Below are 18,834 nucleotides of genomic sequence, written 5' to 3'. Positions count from 1 at the left end.
CGGGATCAGCAGCGGTGAACCGGTAGGCGGAGACTGTCCTCTTGCTTCCGCGTTTCCCTCTCACTTCTCTCATTGCACAGCACGCCGGTAATTTTGGTCACGTTTCCAAYCCTTCATCCTTATTTATTCCCTTTTTAGTTCTACCTGTTGCGAGTTTATTAAAACGGCTTTACAACATTTAGTGGGACCCACACAACCCAGTCCTACATAATCGGGGGTTGTCGACTGGCTCATCCATGTATTGGAGTCCTGGGCCCCAGCGCACCGGCTCCGGCTTCAGCCATGTCGGCACAGAACGCAGCGGCTGGCGGCGGTGACAGAGCGGGAAGCGAACCGGCAGGTAAATGAAACAACACTATTGCTGTCACCGTCGGTAATGCTGGCAAATGCTGGCAGTAGGGGGTCTCTTGAATCGAGGTTTAGGCTGACAAGCTGAGGTCCAGGGCTGTTTATTGCCAGGTTGTTGCTCCGCTCAACTGAGGAGTTTGCGCTATTCCGAAACTAGGTCAGTAGATCAGTAGAGCAAGCTCGCCCTCTAACGCTACGCCATTTATGTAACAGCTGTACGACCTTGTTTGTCACACCACCACCGTTTCGCAACCTAAACGGGTCAAATATTAAAAACCTTTTGTCTGTTAAATATAATTATTCGCACCTATTAATGATAACCTGTACATGTAAATCACAACGAAAGCTAGCTTAGCAGCAGCAGCGGGGCCTGTGTTTATCGCTCTCTATCGAAGGATGCGTTTATTTAAGGTGGTATTCTTGAGAACAGCGTGTTACATTACGTTACAGTAGATTTATTTAGCACTTCGTTTGCAAATATGATCAGTTTTAATTAATACACAGTGTAGTTACGCTTTTTGTATTTACAACAGCTTCTATCTACAAGAGGAGGAGCCGAATCKGGTATTTGTGTTAAGCATTAAGGTTGCCACAGTGAGCCTCTCTGTCTGTARAAGCCAGTCCTCCTTTAGTGTCACATAAATCAGTTCTTGTTTCAGAACTAGATGTACTGGACTGTTGGAACCAGCTTTAGGGTCAGTTCAGACTRAGTAAGAAAAAATACAAACACAGATGACTGAAAATAAATGAACAGATTTTTTTGATTAGGCTTAAAAAATATATAAAATGCAACATGTTCATTTTAGGTTTTATATATTACCTACAATGTATGTGAGCGTCCAGACAAACCGTTGCACTGCAGTTTCAAATTTAAGGTTTTAAATTTCCTTTTTATTTATTACTGTGTAACAGGCTCTGGCTGGTTATTAATATCAAGGTGTACCACAGTTTTAGGAAGTTGAGGTTCTAAAACTGCTACAATTTCTCACCACATCATTTCTACAATATAAAGTTATTTTAGACGCTGGAGGACAAGATGGATGGCTCCCTGTTTGTGCTGCACACTGCCTATCAATTGGCTGAATAGAAGCCTAATATACACAGCCTAATATAATGTAGTGTAATTTTTCAATGCTTACAAGAGAGATAMATTTGGCTGCGTAAAATGTTTCACATGATACAGTGATGGTGTTGCAATAGCAGGGCCTCTTTCCCAGTTAGACTAATTACCCAGCTTATATCAGCTTTTCACAAGTTACTAGATGAAGAGAAGAATAGCAAAATTTGATAATTTCCTTGCAATAAGCTCTTTGGATGAAGTAATTGTAACTGTAATAACCAGTAAGTTATGTAATGTTAGCAAGTGTAGTGCTTTTAATTTAGTCAACTGTAACACAGAGCACTTTACAGAAATTAAAAATACATTTAAAAAAAACAATGAAGACATTTACCGGAAGTGATCAAACTAAGTAAACGAATGAAAGAAAGAAAATGAAGACATAAGATGGATACATCAGTCAGTTGTGTTGCTCTGTGCTTAAATGCCACTGAGATTATAGAAAACTTTACAACCTTTAAATTCAAAGGTCAATCTATTTGTGATACAGTCTAAGAAAGCAATATTTACATCAGTGATAATGTAGTACTTGCCAAAACAATTAGTTAGAAATTTCAACCCATGGGGTGCTGTGGTGGCGCAGTGGCAAAGCACGATCCACGTATTGAGGCCTTAGTCCTCATTGYAGTGGTCGCAGGTTCGATTCCCGGCCGGGTGACCCTTGCCACATGTCTTCCCCCTCTCATTACCCTGTTTCCTGTTGAACTACTTTCAAATAAAGGCCACTAGAGCCAAAAATATATACATATATATCAAACCATTAACAGATGATGTATGATGCTAAAGTTGTTACTAACTGAAATTCAACAAACAGTACATTATTATAAACCTCAAATAAAATTTAGAACATACTGATGCATGTTTAGTTTGCAATAACTATTGTTATCCATCTATTGTCTGCACCTGCTTGWCCTTGCAGGGTCGCAAGGACAAGCGACCCTGAAACTGCTCCATCTAAATTGCTTGGGKGCAATTTAGATGGAGCAGTTAACCTAACAGACATGTTTTTGGATTGTTGGAGGGAGCTGGAGTACCCAGAGAGAAGCCAGGGTTGCACAGAGAGAACATGCAAACTCCATGCAATTAGACCCAGGCTGGGATTTRAACCCAGAACCTTCTTGCTGCAAGGCAAGAGTGCCTTGCAGCCRTGTAGTCCTATTATTAATGTGATTATTATCACTATTGTTACAATTATCACTACTAGGGATTGGCAGTATTATAGTGTTGAGAATATACTAACTGGAAGATTTTCTGTAGCAAAAAATATAATTCTTTAACATTTATAATGCTGATGTTTTAACCCCCTAAATCCTACATAGTTAGGATTGTTACATTTATTCTGTATAAATAAATGGATGCAATAAAAGATAAATGATTTGTTCATGTAGAATTAAACAATGCCTAAATGCATGGCTAATGGTTTACATAAGCTGAAAAAATAATAAATTCAACATGTTATACTATATTTATTATATTAAGTATTGACATGTTCATTAATATCTTTAAGGGGGATCTTGTAATGTATTCTTTTTTCTTCTAACGCTCTCCTACCAGCATGGGTTGAGTGATATGTTCAAGATGTTAATGAGTCATGTGTTTACTTCAAACTTGTAACTTATTGTCCAAAACCAAAATAAAAGCGTGTGAATAGCCAATAAAGCCTGGAATAATAATCAGCTCTAGGTTTTCCCTCGGCACACCTTGAAATGGCACAGCGAGACAGGCARGAGCCGGTGTTTTGCCGGCAAACCCGCTGGTGTGTTGGTTTTTCAAATAAAAAACTTTAACATTTCATGATATTTAAATTCATTTCAATCKTTTGKAAAAGTGAGCATATATATATGCTTTATATTGTTTTTACATAAAAAGAGAACAACAAAAAATCTGACCAAAAAAAAGTAGACAAAACCAGCCCACTCACTGAAAAACTTTGTAGATGTTTATGCAAAAAGCTATTTTATGACCTTGTTGCTTTGGGAGGTTATTTACATGAAAGCCAGTGATCATATATGTAGGCAACTGGTGTAAAATAATACATCTGTGTAAAACTGTCTAGAGAGTAACTGTTTGACAGAAAAGTAAGGCGTACCGTAATTAAACATTTAAAAAGTAGTGCTTACAAAAAACCGCAATGACATTTGAGAATTGACTTGTTTTCGACTTTGGTCAAGGCTGCTCTTGCACCAGTCATTGGTTTCAGCCATCAGGACCAGCTGACCTGGATTTAAACTAAATAAAAACATCTGCAGAGGGTTTTTTTTTGCTGCAAATTAGGATATTAACTGCTTAATACCATTTTAATAACTCAGACATTTGAGACAGCTGTGCTGGAGTGGAAACACCTATAGGTAAAATGTCCATGTGTTGCTACTTTATATAAAGTAGCAACACATTTTCCTCAATATTCCTGTTTTACATTTACACTCGTTTGTTGTCCATCAGGACTGGCAGAGCAGAACTCAAAGAAAAACAGAATCAGTCTCAGCTAGAAARAAACCTGGTTTGTGCATCTCTAAAATAGAAGTTTTTTTTTACTGTAAAGCAATAAAACAGTAAACCAAAAACATACTTGAAAGAAGCCATTGTTTAACCATTGCTAAAAGATCAAAAAAATAAAAACTGCTCTCATGATATTTAAAGATCAGATTGTTGACTTTGGGTCAGTTTGACCCATTTTTTCATACCCACACAATGCTTTGTCATACCGCTGTGTATAAACATCAGGAGTTTTTTTTGTGTGTTTTTTCTTTTTGGAGGGTTGGGAGGATTTAGGTAAGACCAATTTTTTTATAAGTTATTTTCATGGACTGTCATAAAACTACCAAATCTATTTTTATCTCGCAAGTAGAATAATTTATTTTGTATTTTAGAGGCAGATGATGTAAACTTTATAGCTTATCATGATATTTTGTATTCATATCGATATTAATAAAAGTGACTAAAAGTACTTAGCAAGCCATTGGGATCTTTTTTTTTTTCCAGCAATAAACATTATTGCTAAGAATGTCCATAACCACAGTCAAACCTCCAGAGGTACAAATATGGGTCTTAAAAAACAAAATTTATAAAAATGTCATGTAAAAAACTGAACAAAAAATACTGTAGAAGTACAAGACATTCAAAGTGGTGAAATGACATGCACCTACTCAGGTTGGCTGCACAATGCATCATAGATATAAATACATATAAATCGAGTAATCTATCACAAATATGTTCCATGTTTCATGCCTATATGTTTAACATGCCAATATATTTATCCTGTTGGATAGTCTTTCTGCAGAAGAGACTCACATTAACACAGATCCCATAACGCTAAAAGTCACAAATATTGTTGAAAGCAAGCATGAGAGGAAGACAGGAATAAGCAAAATGTTGGTTTGCTTCACACAGATGAATAAAATTACAGAGTGACACAAACACATTAGCATTAGCTTAATCCAAGAAAGCTCACTGAGGAGCTGCCATGCATTCACATGTCCTGGTATGTGTGAATTGATCTGAATGAAAAGGCTTGAGCGAGCAGTTRGAGGTTTGGCCATGTCTGTTTGCTCAAAATGAATAAAAGGGTGTGTCCTCAACTGAATAGGGTGCTTTGCATTTGTTTTATGGAGCCTTTCAAACCTTGGGATCGTCCTTCGGGCTCGTCACCTTTGGCACAGTCRGTCTATTTGAGGCAATCAAAATAAAATATTTCTGAGTTTTGGAGCCTTAAGCTGAATAATAGATGCTGAGAAGAGGAATGGATAAAACTCTAGTTATATGGGGAGAAAAGACTGCAGAATGCCATTTTAGTTCTGCATTCAAGGACTTCTTTTCTGCAGTTATTTAAATTCAGTCATAATTAGCAGTCAATGTTTTGTTTTGTTTTTTCATKTATTTACATTTTTGCTTTTGAAATATTAATGTGCGAGTATCTTAACACTTTAAAGATTTAAATGTAGGATCTGCTGCTTTAAATTAGATAATGAAATCAGACTTTCATCAAGCAACATTTCATCGTGCTGTGGGGTCGTATAGGGGCAGCCAATACTCAAGTCAGAGATTTATCGAATGAGCTTGTAAGTAAACACTTGAGCCTGAGAGAAAGGTTGTAGGATTTATTGGAAGAATGTGTGTACAGTCTGATCTTCATTTAGCTTCTCTCCTTTGCAAACTTGTAATCTGGCAGAAGTTGGCAGAGTGAGGCGGATTAGAAGTCGGGTCACTGCTGATCTTTTAAAGGCTATTTGGGTCACAGGGTTTGTGGCTCACAGTTAAAAATAGGTGTGATCAATAAAAACCGGTCTGTTTCCAGTCATTCTCTTGAGGTTTTCTCCCACATATTTTTTCAGAAGCCTGACAGCTCGTGACACACCAGAACAGATGTGGAGATATGAAGAATTGAGCTCATTTCTGAAAGCCACTGTCAGCAGTTTGGAATTTAAATGCTTCATTACACATGGTCGCTTTTGCTATTGCAATCACTTGATGGCAGTCGTTGCTGCCGAGGTTGGCACAAGTTGTTAGGTTTATTGGAAATGTACATTTACATAAAGGTCCAGATTGGTTTGGAAAGCTTATTCTCCTACAAATTTTGATCATCTTTTTAAAACAGCTCATTGTAATTAGTCTGGTTATATTTGCCTGAAATAACTTTTTTTTTTTATCCAAAATGTTTAATTATAATAAAAATARAATACATTTTTTTACAGCAATGTAGATTTAGGAAAAACTTTCCTGGTGTAAAACTCCATGAAATGCCAATATCAGTGATGGTTCGTTCCACTTTTGAACTGCCTGGTCTTGTAATTTCTTGTTGGAATAATAAAAACTCCACCAAGTCACCACCTGGATTTCCTTGAAGAAATTTGTTAAAGTTCCCAATAGAAATTTTAGCAGTAATGTTTTAGCATTTACCTCACTGAATAGGAGGCTTCTGGTCTTCCTATAGGACAGTACAATAGCTGTCTGGCAGCAGTTGGAACAAATTGTGACCAGGGGGTGAGGAGCTGACCGGCAGTGTGCAGCGACTATTGAGGGAGTTAGTTTATGGTCCTCACAGCCTGAGAAAACTCAGCTGCCTTCTCTGCTTTTTGAATAAAAGGACCACAAACTTTTTGGTGATTTTTTTTTATCAAACTTTGCTGTACCTGCATAACCATAAACTGCCCATGTCTTGCTGCAGACAAATGATGATCTTAGCTTTTAGGATTTGTTTCAGCACATTCGATGTCTGTGTTCCAGATGACATGCTGGTTGAGGAAGAACAGAACAATTCTCTGCCCAGCTTGATGACCCCATCTATAACATCTGGTCTGTCCTCAAGTATGGACATGCCAAGGAAGCGCAAGGGAAGCACAGACAACCAGTTAGTACCCCTTATACATTTGATCTGATTAAAATACATCGAAAAAAAACCCAACTGTTAAATTATGTTGTTATTCTCCTCTCAGGGATTCAAAATTGGCTATGATTAACGATGCAGATATGGAAGATGATCAAAACAGGTGCTTTGCTTATTTTTAAAGGGAAATAAAATGTTTTTGTGCAAATTTTCCCTAGAATAAATGTAATTTTCCATTTGAATTTGGTGATTTTTCTCCCCGCAGGTCAGACGGAGAGGACCAACATGTCAAAATTAAATGCTTCAGGTAGAAAAACCATATAATAAACCTCAGATTAAACAAATGTCTGTTATAGTTCAATAACCCAGAGTGTGCTGCTTTTCAGAGGTCAGTGACATGTTTTTTTTTTTTTTTTATGTCTCTGCAGGGAACCACACAGCCAAATTGAGAAGAGGAGACGAGACAAAATGAACAATCTTATTGACAAACTTTCAGCCATGATCCCCACGTGTAACCCCATGTCCCGTAAACTGGACAAACTCACGGTGCTCAGAATGGCAGTGCAGCACCTCAAATCCCTCAAAGGTACAAATTACATCCATAACCTGCGGTAATCAAAGCCCTACTTTTCTCAGTTAAGTTTAAAATATTTTGAAATTACATTCAACTGACAGAGACGATGTACGTCTTGTTAACTTATTTTGTTTTATGATAAAATTTTAAGCCTTTTACATGGTAAAACTGTCTGTAACTTCAGGTTCAGCGAGCTCCTTTTCTGAAGCGAGCTACAAACCGTCATTTCTTCCTGATGAAGAGCTTAAACACCTTGTCCTCAAGGTAAACATGAGACAGTAAAACACGTTTGCATGTGTTACCTTATGATCAAAATTTCAAGGATATTAGAATTTACCATCAATTACAAAGCAATGAAGTAGACTAGATTAGATTTTCTTTATTTTTGAACTACGTTAGTTACATTTACAATGTGTAGCATTTTACAAAAGCCTGATGGCTTTGTGCTTTTTGTCTTGAGCAGATCCTGACTGTCGCTCTTTCCTTGTCTCTGTTGTGCAGGCTGCAGATGGGTTCCTGTTTGTAGTGGGCTGTGATCGCGGGAAAATAGTTTTTGTCTCAGAGTCCGTCACAAAGATATTAAATTATAGTCGGGTAACACTTTTATATTTGTCGCATAATCTGCTGTTTTTGTGGCTTTATGTAAAAACACCAGACACACTAGATGGATTTTTGTTATGATGTCTGCATAGTGAATAGATGGGAATCTATGAGGTGCTGGTGACTTTAAAAGAGAGCATGCTCCCTGCTGTAGAACTGCTAGTTATAATTAAAACATTCATTCACTACATATGTGCTTAATAGTTAYGTTTGTACTGCTTTTATAAATGGACATTTCTKTTTGGAGTTTGGCCATATTAAGATCTTAATCTGCCATAGTTTTTGCTAACATGCTGTATTTTGTGTTTTCATACCCACTGAACTTTTCCCTATTTTATCCTGTTACAACCACAAACGGGAATGGGTTTTATCTGGTCGACCCAACACAAAGTGGTGCATAATTGTGAAGAGGAAAATAAAAATCAGGTAACAGGTAAATGCAACACCCTGGTATGCGGTTACAGCTACAAGTCGAACAGCCGCAGCCTCTGTTGCACTTTCAAGTGTATAGCATGTTTTACCCCATATTTCAGGTCTTTAACTCCGACCAGCCTTTCATTCCCTGCAGAAGAAGGCAACCCTAATATTTATGCTGCCTCTTCCATGTTACACTGCTCATATTTCATTATTTTCTATCTAGGTTTTCTACCACATGTAGTATTTTTGCATTGAGATTGTAAATTTTCACTTTGGTTTTTCCACATCTTCAGAGAGTTTCTGTGTCCCTAGGTCTTTGTGGTCACAGATCAGTCTAAATTTTACTGAATTTAAATTGCACACAGGTAGATTTTGTTTACTAAATTGTCCATGTTTATTGGTTTTCAATTTTATCTAAATAAAAATGCCAGTCTCAGTTTTCAGACTTGTACAACCTTCCTTTTACTCGCTTTACGATTGTGCTCTACTTTTGTGTTGCCACAAAATCCCATTCAAAAATACTAGACTTTGTGATTGTAATGTGACAAAATGTTAAAAGTTCAAGAATTATGACTACTTTAACATTAATAGCGTGTCTTTAAGATCCGAATCTGACTCATTTCCATCTTTACACCCTGTCTGGTGTGCTCCTGGGACAGAAGTCCTCAGTAAAAATACCCCTCGAAACTAGTTGTTAGCTCTGTTTAAATTAGGTATTTTTGTTGGTTGTTTCATCCACATGGAAGCCTTGTTTAAGTATGCGGTGTCCTGTGTTTTTTACTTTAGACGGAGCTGATTGGACAGAGCCTGTTTGACTATATACACCCCAAGGACATGGGAAAAGTGAAGGAGCAACTGTCTGCTTCTGAATTGCACCCTCGTGAGCGGCTAATAGATGCTAAAAGTAAAGCGTTTTATTTTTGTCTGTGTGTGTGTGTGTGAGGTCCAAAGTTTTAATTTTACTGCAGTGCGTTTAACACTCTGGGTATCTGCAGCTGGTCTGCAGGTTCAGGCTGACCTTCCCATCGGTGCGTCACGGTTGTGCTCAGGCGCTCGGCGCTCCTTCTTTTGTCGCATGAAGTACAACAAAATACCTGTGAAAATTGAAGAAAAGGAAACGCAGGCAAACACCTCTAAAAAGAAAGGTGACCACAAATTGCTTGGCAGTTTCCACAAATGGCCCCCAGAGGTGGTTTTTATTTTGTGCACATTGTTTATGACATTTAATGCATCTTTCTATCTTATTTTTTATTTTTTTAAGAGTCACAGAAATACTGCACAGTCCACTGCACCGGCTACATGCGCAGTTGGCCAACCAGTCAAATGGGAGCAGAGGGGGAAGGWGAGGGGGACAAGCAGGACAGCTCCTACTTTAGCTGCCTGGTGGCGGTGGGACGCGTCCATTCACACTCGGCTCCGCAAGTTAACGGAGAAGTCCGAGTTAAACCCACCAAGTTTGTTACACGCTACGCCATGGATGGAAAATTCACCTTTGTTGATCAAAGGTAAATTTAATTTCCTGTTACAGGAGGGTAAGGTGGCCTAGAGGATGATGTAGCTTGTCTAAAGGACCATAGCTGGCTACATTTTGAAAATCATTCCAGATGCTTTATACAGTTAATTAGGAACTGTATGATTCCAAGCTACTGAAACAAGTTCATTTTATTACTTAATTTTCATAAATAAAAGAAATGGACCTACGCTGTTTGACATGGTGTTTATAAAATGGTTGAAAAAYGTGCAACTTGAAACATGAGCGGAGGAGGGTGGGGATTTATGTCTTAACACATTATAAATTCCACTTTTAAACGTTTGGACAAAAAAAATAACAGAAAGGTTGTGTATTTGTTTTTATTTCTATGAACACACCCTCAATGTCTGCATCTTTCCAATGTCTCTGAACTTTTTTCCTCCAACAGAGCAACAACCATTTTGGGTTATCTTCCCCAAGAATTGCTTGGAACGTCGTGCTACGAGTACTTCCATCAAGATGACTTACTACATTTAGCCGATCGACATCGAAAAGGTAACCTATGTGTCTCGGTTAGTTTTCCTCTTTAAGCCCTTTTAAAGTCTTTGCTGCATAAAATGCACCAGCTTCAACATTGCTGCGATGCATATCGAGCTGCAAAATTTCTTGTTGTTCCAAACTGGTAATTTTGCACACAGTATGTTTTGTCTACTATATTGTTTAATTTGCATTTTTTCCCCTTCTTGTCACCTCTTTACAGTCTTGCGAAGTCGAGAGAAAATAGAGACAAACTGCTATAAATTCAAAACAAAATATGGTTCTTTTGTCACTCTGCAAAGTCAGTGGTTTAGTTTTGTCAATCCTTGGAACAAAGAAGTTGAATACATAGTGTCAACCAACACAGTAATATCGTAAGTATATGCCTGCAACATTTGGTGCTTTATCTGACCATATCTGCACATGGCTGCTCAGAAAACCGTCTGCTTCCTGTTCTCTCTCCTCTGATAAGGTACGACAACAGTCGAACAACGCGGTCTGGACATAAGTCTGAACAGTCGGGCAATTCCAAGGCTTCAGAAGGTCAGAGCATAATAATCACTGATTTGCATGTGTGTGTGCAGCTTTCATGCTTGCATGCAGCATCTTCTGCAATTTTCCTTGCAGCTGAGCATGTCGCTGTTTTGGGTGAATGACGTGTGTTTTTCCGTTGAAGTCAGTAAACTAAGTCTGACCTAGAAACGTTTGTAGGTCACTTTGAGTGTGTTGTTTAAGAAACTGGTGCGCACTGAAAGTTTTTAAGTGGAAATCTAAACAATGTTGCTTATTAATTAATTAACGGTTCAACTGCGTTATGTGTTGTACCTGAGAGTTTTGTCATAATACTCGAGTTGATTTCTAGAAAAAGACTCCTGCAGAACAAAGTCTCGCAAGGAGTGTAGCTGCAGCTGGATGTGCTGAAAATCACACACATTTTTCTATACTGCAGTTGTTGTGACAAAGTATGGATTTGGTTTTTATCGTAACTAAAAGCCAAAAGGAAAAAAGCAAAGAAAAGTGATTATTTTAGACTTTGTTTTAAGTCTAAAAGTTGACAAAAAGTAAGTAATGTCATGACATTTGAGTTTCCACATTTGAGTTTCCACATAATGTGTTGATTTAACCCTTCACCTTTTAGTATTTTCGGGTTTTTTCTACAATGTGACTGGAGGCACACATTGACAATTTAACAAAAGGGCCATTAACTAACTGTTTGGTCTGTACACATAATGTTAGAAATATTTATTTGTCTGGTTAATTAAATTTTGTTGCTTTAAACAGAATTATAGCAATAAGCCTGGCCTGAAAAGGCCTTTGCATATAAAAAAATACGTATTTTTAATCCTAATCTTACTTATATCCTTACAGACTGCAAGAAGTCCCTTCCAGTTATACCTGGCATCTCCTCTGCATCTGGAACTATGATATATGCCGGAAGCATTGGGACGCAGATAGCTAATGAGCTGCTGGATTTCAACAAGTACGGCATCAAAACAAGTGTTTAACTTTTAGGGTCATGAGGAAAAATTAGACACCTTATGCTATAAAACATGTTCAGACGTAAGGATATCTTATGTTAATTTTCAAATCGGGTAGATGAATAACTGAATATTTTAAAATATTTAATTTAAAATAGGTCAAATATTTCCACAGTTAAAAAAAATCCAATCAGATATGGACAATATTCCATATTTCTGATCTGAGGCCTCTGAAAAGAGGTCTCAAAAATTCTTTATGGATTTTATAGAAACTAATCTATAAATGGAGAACTTTAGAAACCGCTACCAACATGCTCAGCTTTGGCCATGCAAATGACTGTAACCTGAAAGCAGGCCGCAGGATGCCACTAGAAGGATCCAAAAATCCTAAAATGTCCCGTTGGCGCCTGCAGCAGGCTCTTATTGCAGCGGAAGGGAAAGTACGTCTCCATATTCAGGAAGAAACTCGACGAGTTTAACTTTTATGCTCTGTGTTCAAGCAGGAAACATTTGCTCTCTCAGATAAACATCAGACTTAAAGCGAGGGAATTAAAAAAATGACTAGAAATCTGTTATGTAAAACTTTTTCTTATAAAAGAACTGAATATTTAATGGGATGTCCTAATTTTCCCTCATGGCTTGATTATAACCTAAATCTACTAGTGTTTTTTTTTTTTTTYTTTTCATCCATCTCCTTAAGCACCTCTGTTTTTTCCTGCTATGCTGTTTGATACATTATTGATTATCTGTGTTTTTCTGCTCAGGCTGAATTCATCACCTTCTAGTGGGAACGTCAGTCCATTCAGTCTGGCACAGGATAAATCTCCCCAAACGCTCAGTCAGATCACCAACAGTGTAAGTGTCTGTTAAATAAATCCTGTCTTATCCAGAAAACAGCTTTTAAATTGTTTCATATGTAGAGATGAGCTTTATAAGTGTTTCTATGAACCGTTTACATAACAAAGATGTTTCCCAATACAGGAGAAAAAAAAATTACTTTCATGTTGGTGTTTTAAGTCCAATTGGTCCGTTTCTTACAACTCTTTTTGGTTTAAAATACTAAAATGTTGTCTATTATTGTTTAAAATATTCATCTCAAAATTTTTTGCAGTTTTATAATCACCTCAAAAGAATTGATCTTTGTTCCTGCTTCTTTTTAAACGTACTGCATCTGCTTGTCTTTTTCTCTCCAGGTGCCAAACGGAGAAACTTCTGACATGGAAATCCCAGGAAAGTCAAGCTCAGAGGGTGAAACTCCAGGGGCTTCATTCCCAGGCGGAGACTCGCTGATGGGTACTCTATCCAAACCTCTTAATAAGCCTATTAAAAGCATGTAATAAAACTATTGCTGAATATTGTGATAACTATGTTGATTTCAATAAACCAACATTTTCCACAATAACAATGGTCCCACTCTTCTCTGTGGGCTTAAACATTTGCAGCTAGAAGCATACATAAAGTAGGAACATAGATGGCAGGAGAAGTTTGTCTTTGCTGTCCAAAACTTTATTGGCAGACAAAATGTGCTTGCTTGGTAGATGAGACATAATATCTTATGAAATATTGGACATATAGTGCTGTTCCTGTCACTTTGTTTCCTAGTGAGCCTCTGAAAAGTTTCCCTTTCTAAGATTCATAATCTCTTAGTTAGCCAAGTACTTCTCAGAAACAATTGGGACCCTCTTAAAAACTTAGGGTTAAGGGCAGAAAGAGGGGAGGAGTGCGAGGTGACTCAGCCTAAACGTGTGTTAATTTTTTTTTTTCCCTTTGCTTCAGGGGAGAATTCCCAGCTGGATTTGGACAGTGTTGTCGGACCCGGCCTGAACAGTTTCAGCACCGACGAAGCGGCCATGGCGGTGATCATGAGCCTGCTGGAGACCGACACAAACTTGGGAGAAGCCGTAGACTTCGAAGAGATGCACTGGTCTTTATAAAACCTGTATAACAGCTGCTGTGGGGAAACATTTGAGTGATCGGTTTCTTTGTGACAGGAATGCTAACTCCAAAAGGCAGCATTTATGATTTTTTTTTTTTTTTTTGTAGAGACTTTAAATAATTAGTTAACCCCTTTCATCATAAGCTTTATAGTTTCTTGGCGACTGCTCTCCCAAGATCAGGAGTGGTGACCATATGGGACACTTTCCCTCCTCAGACGGAGGATATTCCTCTTGAACCTGGCAGCAGTTTCTCACTAGATAAAAGTTTTAACAAGTTGAGACAAAAAGTTGAATTCTCAACTTTTTATTCCTCCATCCCACTTTGAAAAAGATTTAGGTATGAAAATGCAAAAAAAAACAAAAAWAAMACAATGAACTGAYAGGTTGCTACTGTTTGAATACTAAAAAAAAGGACATGAGGATGACAGCCTGGTCCCTCTCTGTAAAGCCTCAGGATCCAAAGCGTTGGAGCGCACCATGGCAGGCCAACCTCTGTAACATCTACCTTTTGAGAGTCAACTCTTATATGGATGCTTGGAGGGTTTCTCTTGTCAGTATCAGAACATATTTCAAAAACAGCAGCCCTTGTAAAGCTCTTCTCTTCTACACTGATCTATATATGCTGTATTTTTGGGGTTAATGAGGGCAAACACCACATTTTCAGACCACATGTGTCTTAAAGGGACAGTTTGCAAAGAAGGCCCCAGTTTAATAACTTCAGCATCAGACATGGAGCAGGTTGGGATATGATATTTGTCCTTATACATTTAGAACAATAGTAGAGTAGGTCAACTTCGTTCTAAGCAAAAACAAACAAAAATAAAACATTTCAAAAGTGGTGACTAAGAGGTTTGGTAGCAACTCACTTTAAATTTGGTCAGTCTGTGTTAAAGCTGAATCAGAGGGATGATACAGGAGATAATTCAGGGAGTTAAAGGACTTCCAGACTCCCCCGCTTTCTCTGACTGCACCAGTTCGCCTGTGTGTTCTTATGCAACACCAGCTTCATAGTTTTGCCGGTAAGCTTTAGCTTTAGGCTTGTTTCTTAATTTTTTATATATTTTTTTTTATGTACATTTATGCACTGACCTGTTTCCGAAGACGTGTTAATGTTTTTTGTGCTTACTGGGTGCACACTGGGTTGTCTCATAAAGCTCCGGTCAGAAGTTTACATACATTCCTTGTCTGCATGAATGTCGTATTATTTGAAGTTTCAAAGCTTCATTTAAACCGYCCCCCCCCCAAGGATTGCGTTCACAAGTTGTACATTTATTGCGACCACTGAATTCTCACCCTGACCTCAACTCTTAAAATATTTCTAATTCGTTTTTAAAAGCCAGATCTATGTCGGGGAAACCAGTGACAATTACTGAACCCTACAAATTTTGCCAAGGAGAGTGCAATAGTAGACCAKAATCTTGTTGCTAGCTAGCAGTACTTGGTGGTTCAGGTGCAACTTGTGAAGCAATGTTAAGCCAAATAACAGTGAGGGTTTTTTTTTGTATATTTGAGGCTGTATGAATTAAAAAGAACTTTATCTTGTCTTTAAAACTAATTGAAGTAGTGTGACCCAACATCTTCTCACCCTGTTTAAAGACGGGTTCAAATGTATCATCAACGACATGAATTCTATGTGTGTATGTAAACTTTTGACCAGAACAGTGCTTTCTTTAAGGGATTGTGCTATGCAGAACTATCATTCCTCACGTTTCTACATTTAAATTTGTCCTGTGTCGTTTTCTCTCTACATAGTGGTTTGTGCATGCAACTTTTGAGTCCCTGAACTTTTCTGAATCCTGTTGCTATTTACCTCATGTAGAGTTTTGACTTTCTGATGCTTAGAATTGCACATTTTATTGCACATTTTAATAATGGTGATAGCCATTATTATGGCTATCACCATAACAATGGTGATAATCTGTTTTGCTGGTGATACACTGTATTGTCCCATTGGGTTTGAATTTTATTATGTAATCACCAAAATTCCCTCAAAATTAACAAAATTTATGCTAATAACAGCTATTGCTGAATTTATGTATATCTATATGTAAACTCGTTGAAAGAAGGCTAATTTATTGGTTGTTTTATTGTATAAAAACATTTTCTTAAAATATTAAATGCCAAACTATAGATGCTGTGCTAAGTTAATGGCTAAAGAAGTATCATTAGCCATTGACAATTTCATTTTACAAGTTATAGCCACAAATATAACATTTTCTATTCTAAGTGTTGAACATTGGAAAGAAAATTGTACAATTTTTAAATATTTTTGTCAGAAATTTGTGTATGTCTATTTTACCCTATATAAATAATATCTAATATACTGGCACCTAAGCATTAGATGGAATTGTTTGTCTTGTTTGGTATCTCGGGCCACAATTTAATGATTTCTTGAGGACTGTTAAGTTTTTATCCCCAATAAGAACTCTTGTTTCATGGATGGAAAAGGTTGGGAATTATGAAGAATACTGTCTTGTCTTATTAAGCTTGAATTATGAGGAGCCAGTCAACGGAGCAGCTGAATTCACAGGGACCCCCCACCCCTCGCCCCACCCCACCCCTCGCCCCACCCTGCCTGTGTCCGAAGTGCCTTTGGACATTTCTGCTCGGACACATAATGAAACCTGTGTTGTTGGGTTTTTTCTGTTTTACTTGGAGGCGCCTCTGTGGACTGAACGGAGGGCTAAACTGCATATCTTTGGATTAACTTGAAGTGCCATCCATGGCATGCTGTGCCCAGCAATGGATGATGTGGAAACCTGTGCAGAGATGGACGCAGCAGCTGCACATGTTGGCTTCAGAACTCACTACCTAACCAAACACACAGCGCTAAGGAGTCATGCCATGGATGGAGGTCCTTTTTTTTTTTCTTTTTGTAAGGCTGTTTGGTATTGTTTCTGTGCAGCTTCCTCCGTTGTTCCTCTGTTGTGGTCGTCGTTTTCTCAGAAAGATAATATATTRCTCTCATGTCAGCCTGTTTTGCTGTGACAGAGTGATTGACCTTTTCACAGAGTTTTGCTTCGACTCCATTTGAAATAAAATGTAGTTTTTGTAAGCAAGTGATCTGTCTTTTGTGTGCCCAGATATTGATTTCTAAAGCCAATCAGTGCCAGCGATAGTTTATTTTAACCTGGGACATATGACTCACTGCATGAAAAGTTGGAAGGTTGTATCTTTCCAGGACCAAGTTGTARACCTTTGATGTAGAAAACAAAATATTTTCTGTGATGGGTTCAAAGAGCATGAAAYAAGACCAKGAAAACATCACATAAGCAAAAGAAATTGTGCATAATTTTCAATAATAAAGCAATATAAATGCACAATAAGAGGTTAAAATAGTTCAATGAAATGGTAAAAGAAGAAATGCTTTTTTTATTCTATGTATTTTATCTTGCTGAATTTATTTTTGAGTAAAGACTACATATGTGTAACTCTTCAATAATGGCTAATTTTTAATGATTTTCTCCATATTTGTTTTTCATTTCTATAAAAGACCAGGCTAATAAGCCCTTGATTAGGGTACTTACGGATAATGCTTGCTTTACAAAAAAAGAAATCTAAATACATAAATTTTAATTGGAAAACTAAAGTGAAATACTGTAGCAAATGTTGCCTAGAATGTTGTGAAATTAAATTATCCATCCATCCATCCATTTTCTTCCGTTTATCCGGGGTCGGGTCGCGGGGGCAGCAGCTTCAGAAGTTGAGGCCCAGACTTCCCTCTCCCCAGCCACTTCTTCCAGCTCCTCCGGGGGAATCCCAAGGCGTTCCCAGGCCAGCCGAGAGACATAGTCCCTCCAGCGTGTCCTGGGTCTTTCCCGAGGCCTCCTCCCTGTGGGACGTGCCCGGAACACCTCACCAGGGAGGTGTCCAGGAGGCATCCTGACCAGATGCCCGAGCCACCTCAACTGGCTCCTCTCGAATGAGCCAGTTGAGAATGTTGTGAAATTAAATTAGTCTTCTATTACTCATTTTACTTGCATGTTCAGTTAAATTGTGGGCAAAATGAAAGCACTGCTAGAAAATATGACGAATGGCTCTGAAGTTGATGATAAAACTTTGCAGTAACTCATAGTCTCCAGTAGAGAGCGCTGGTGGCACAGTGCGCAGAGTCAAAACCCCTGAAAGGCTTTATGAATTTCAACTGTACAGATGCATTCAGTGTAATTGTATACAAATGCAATGATTTGTACACATAGCATATAAAACCTATGTTGATTTTTAAATGTCTGTGTATAGAAAATACCTTTTCAAAACTTGTTTTAACCTTTCGGCTTCCTGTTGGAGCTAAGCGTACCATGTGACCAGAAATGGGTTGATTTGGCTCATTTAACTTTATTTTCTGTTCCAAAACAATGTCAGTGATATCCAGTCAATATCACTGACATTTATACTGCTTGTTATTTGAATGGTAAAATGTTAATGTTTCTGAACTGTGAGCGAAAATGAGGTCTGTAAATATTAATTTGTCTCCAACAATTAGGGTTAAGAAAACTCCCTACTGCATTTGCTGGCAGTTGTCTTTGTAACAGTGACTTAGTTATTATTACTGTTTCAAAGGTTAAGAAAATTGTTCCTGGTATGTTTATGACTTGCCACAGTGAMGCTGAAACATTGATATTACTTAAAARTATTGTGTTTTCATCATAAGAAATCGATATGGTATTATCTCTCCAGTCCAGGACCCATAATAGGGGCATTTTCCTCTCTTGGMCCCCCATCTAGAACCGTCTCTCCCCTCATTGTGTCCCCTACATGCAGATGGGAACTTTTCTGGCCTTATTTTAACAGTTAAAAATCCTCACATCTTACCTGTGCATCTTTGCAGCTGTCATTTTCAAAAAAAAATGCTGGTGGCAGTGGGAAGTGATGCAGCAATTTCACAGAAAACATTATTGAGACTTGAAGTTATTTTACTATGACATAAAAAGCAAACCTTTTGTGGTTATGGCTCAAGATCATCACTCAAGGTCTTTGATAACGAAATGCAGCTGCTCCAGTAGGTTGTGGTCTACTTCATGAACCCCTCCCG

At 37.9% G+C, this 18,834-nt stretch overlaps 1 protein-coding gene across 2 annotated transcripts; it reads left to right on the top strand.

The window, feature by feature from the left end:
• Positions 1 to 26: 26 nt before the first annotated feature.
• Positions 27 to 16,857, top strand: bmal2 (basic helix-loop-helix ARNT like 2). 2 transcript variants are annotated; one of them, XM_008411456.2, is made up of 17 exons: positions 27 to 340; positions 6,689 to 6,812; positions 6,898 to 6,951; positions 7,054 to 7,095; positions 7,217 to 7,374; positions 7,547 to 7,626; positions 7,864 to 7,956; positions 9,166 to 9,283; positions 9,375 to 9,524; positions 9,641 to 9,884; positions 10,299 to 10,405; positions 10,611 to 10,761; positions 10,860 to 10,930; positions 11,756 to 11,867; positions 12,630 to 12,720; positions 13,059 to 13,158; positions 13,642 to 16,857. In XM_008411456.2, exons 1-17 carry the CDS (start codon positions 283 to 285, stop codon positions 13,797 to 13,799), a joined length of 1,911 nt encoding a protein of 636 aa, XP_008409678.1. In that variant the 5' UTR covers positions 27 to 282; the 3' UTR covers positions 13,800 to 16,857. The 2 variants fall into 2 exon arrangements, with proteins under 2 accessions (XP_008409678.1, XP_008409679.1); XM_008411457.2 differs by lacking the exon at positions 7,864 to 7,956.
• Positions 16,858 to 18,834: the final 1,977 nt, after the last annotated feature.

Source organism: Poecilia reticulata, linkage group LG6, assembly GCF_000633615.1.
Source record: "Poecilia reticulata strain Guanapo linkage group LG6, Guppy_female_1.0+MT, whole genome shotgun sequence".
Lineage (NCBI taxonomy): Eukaryota > Metazoa > Chordata > Actinopteri > Cyprinodontiformes > Poeciliidae > Poecilia > Poecilia reticulata.
The sequence above is the reverse complement of the archived record's forward strand: the minus strand, read 5'-3'. Positions and strand labels throughout refer to the sequence as shown.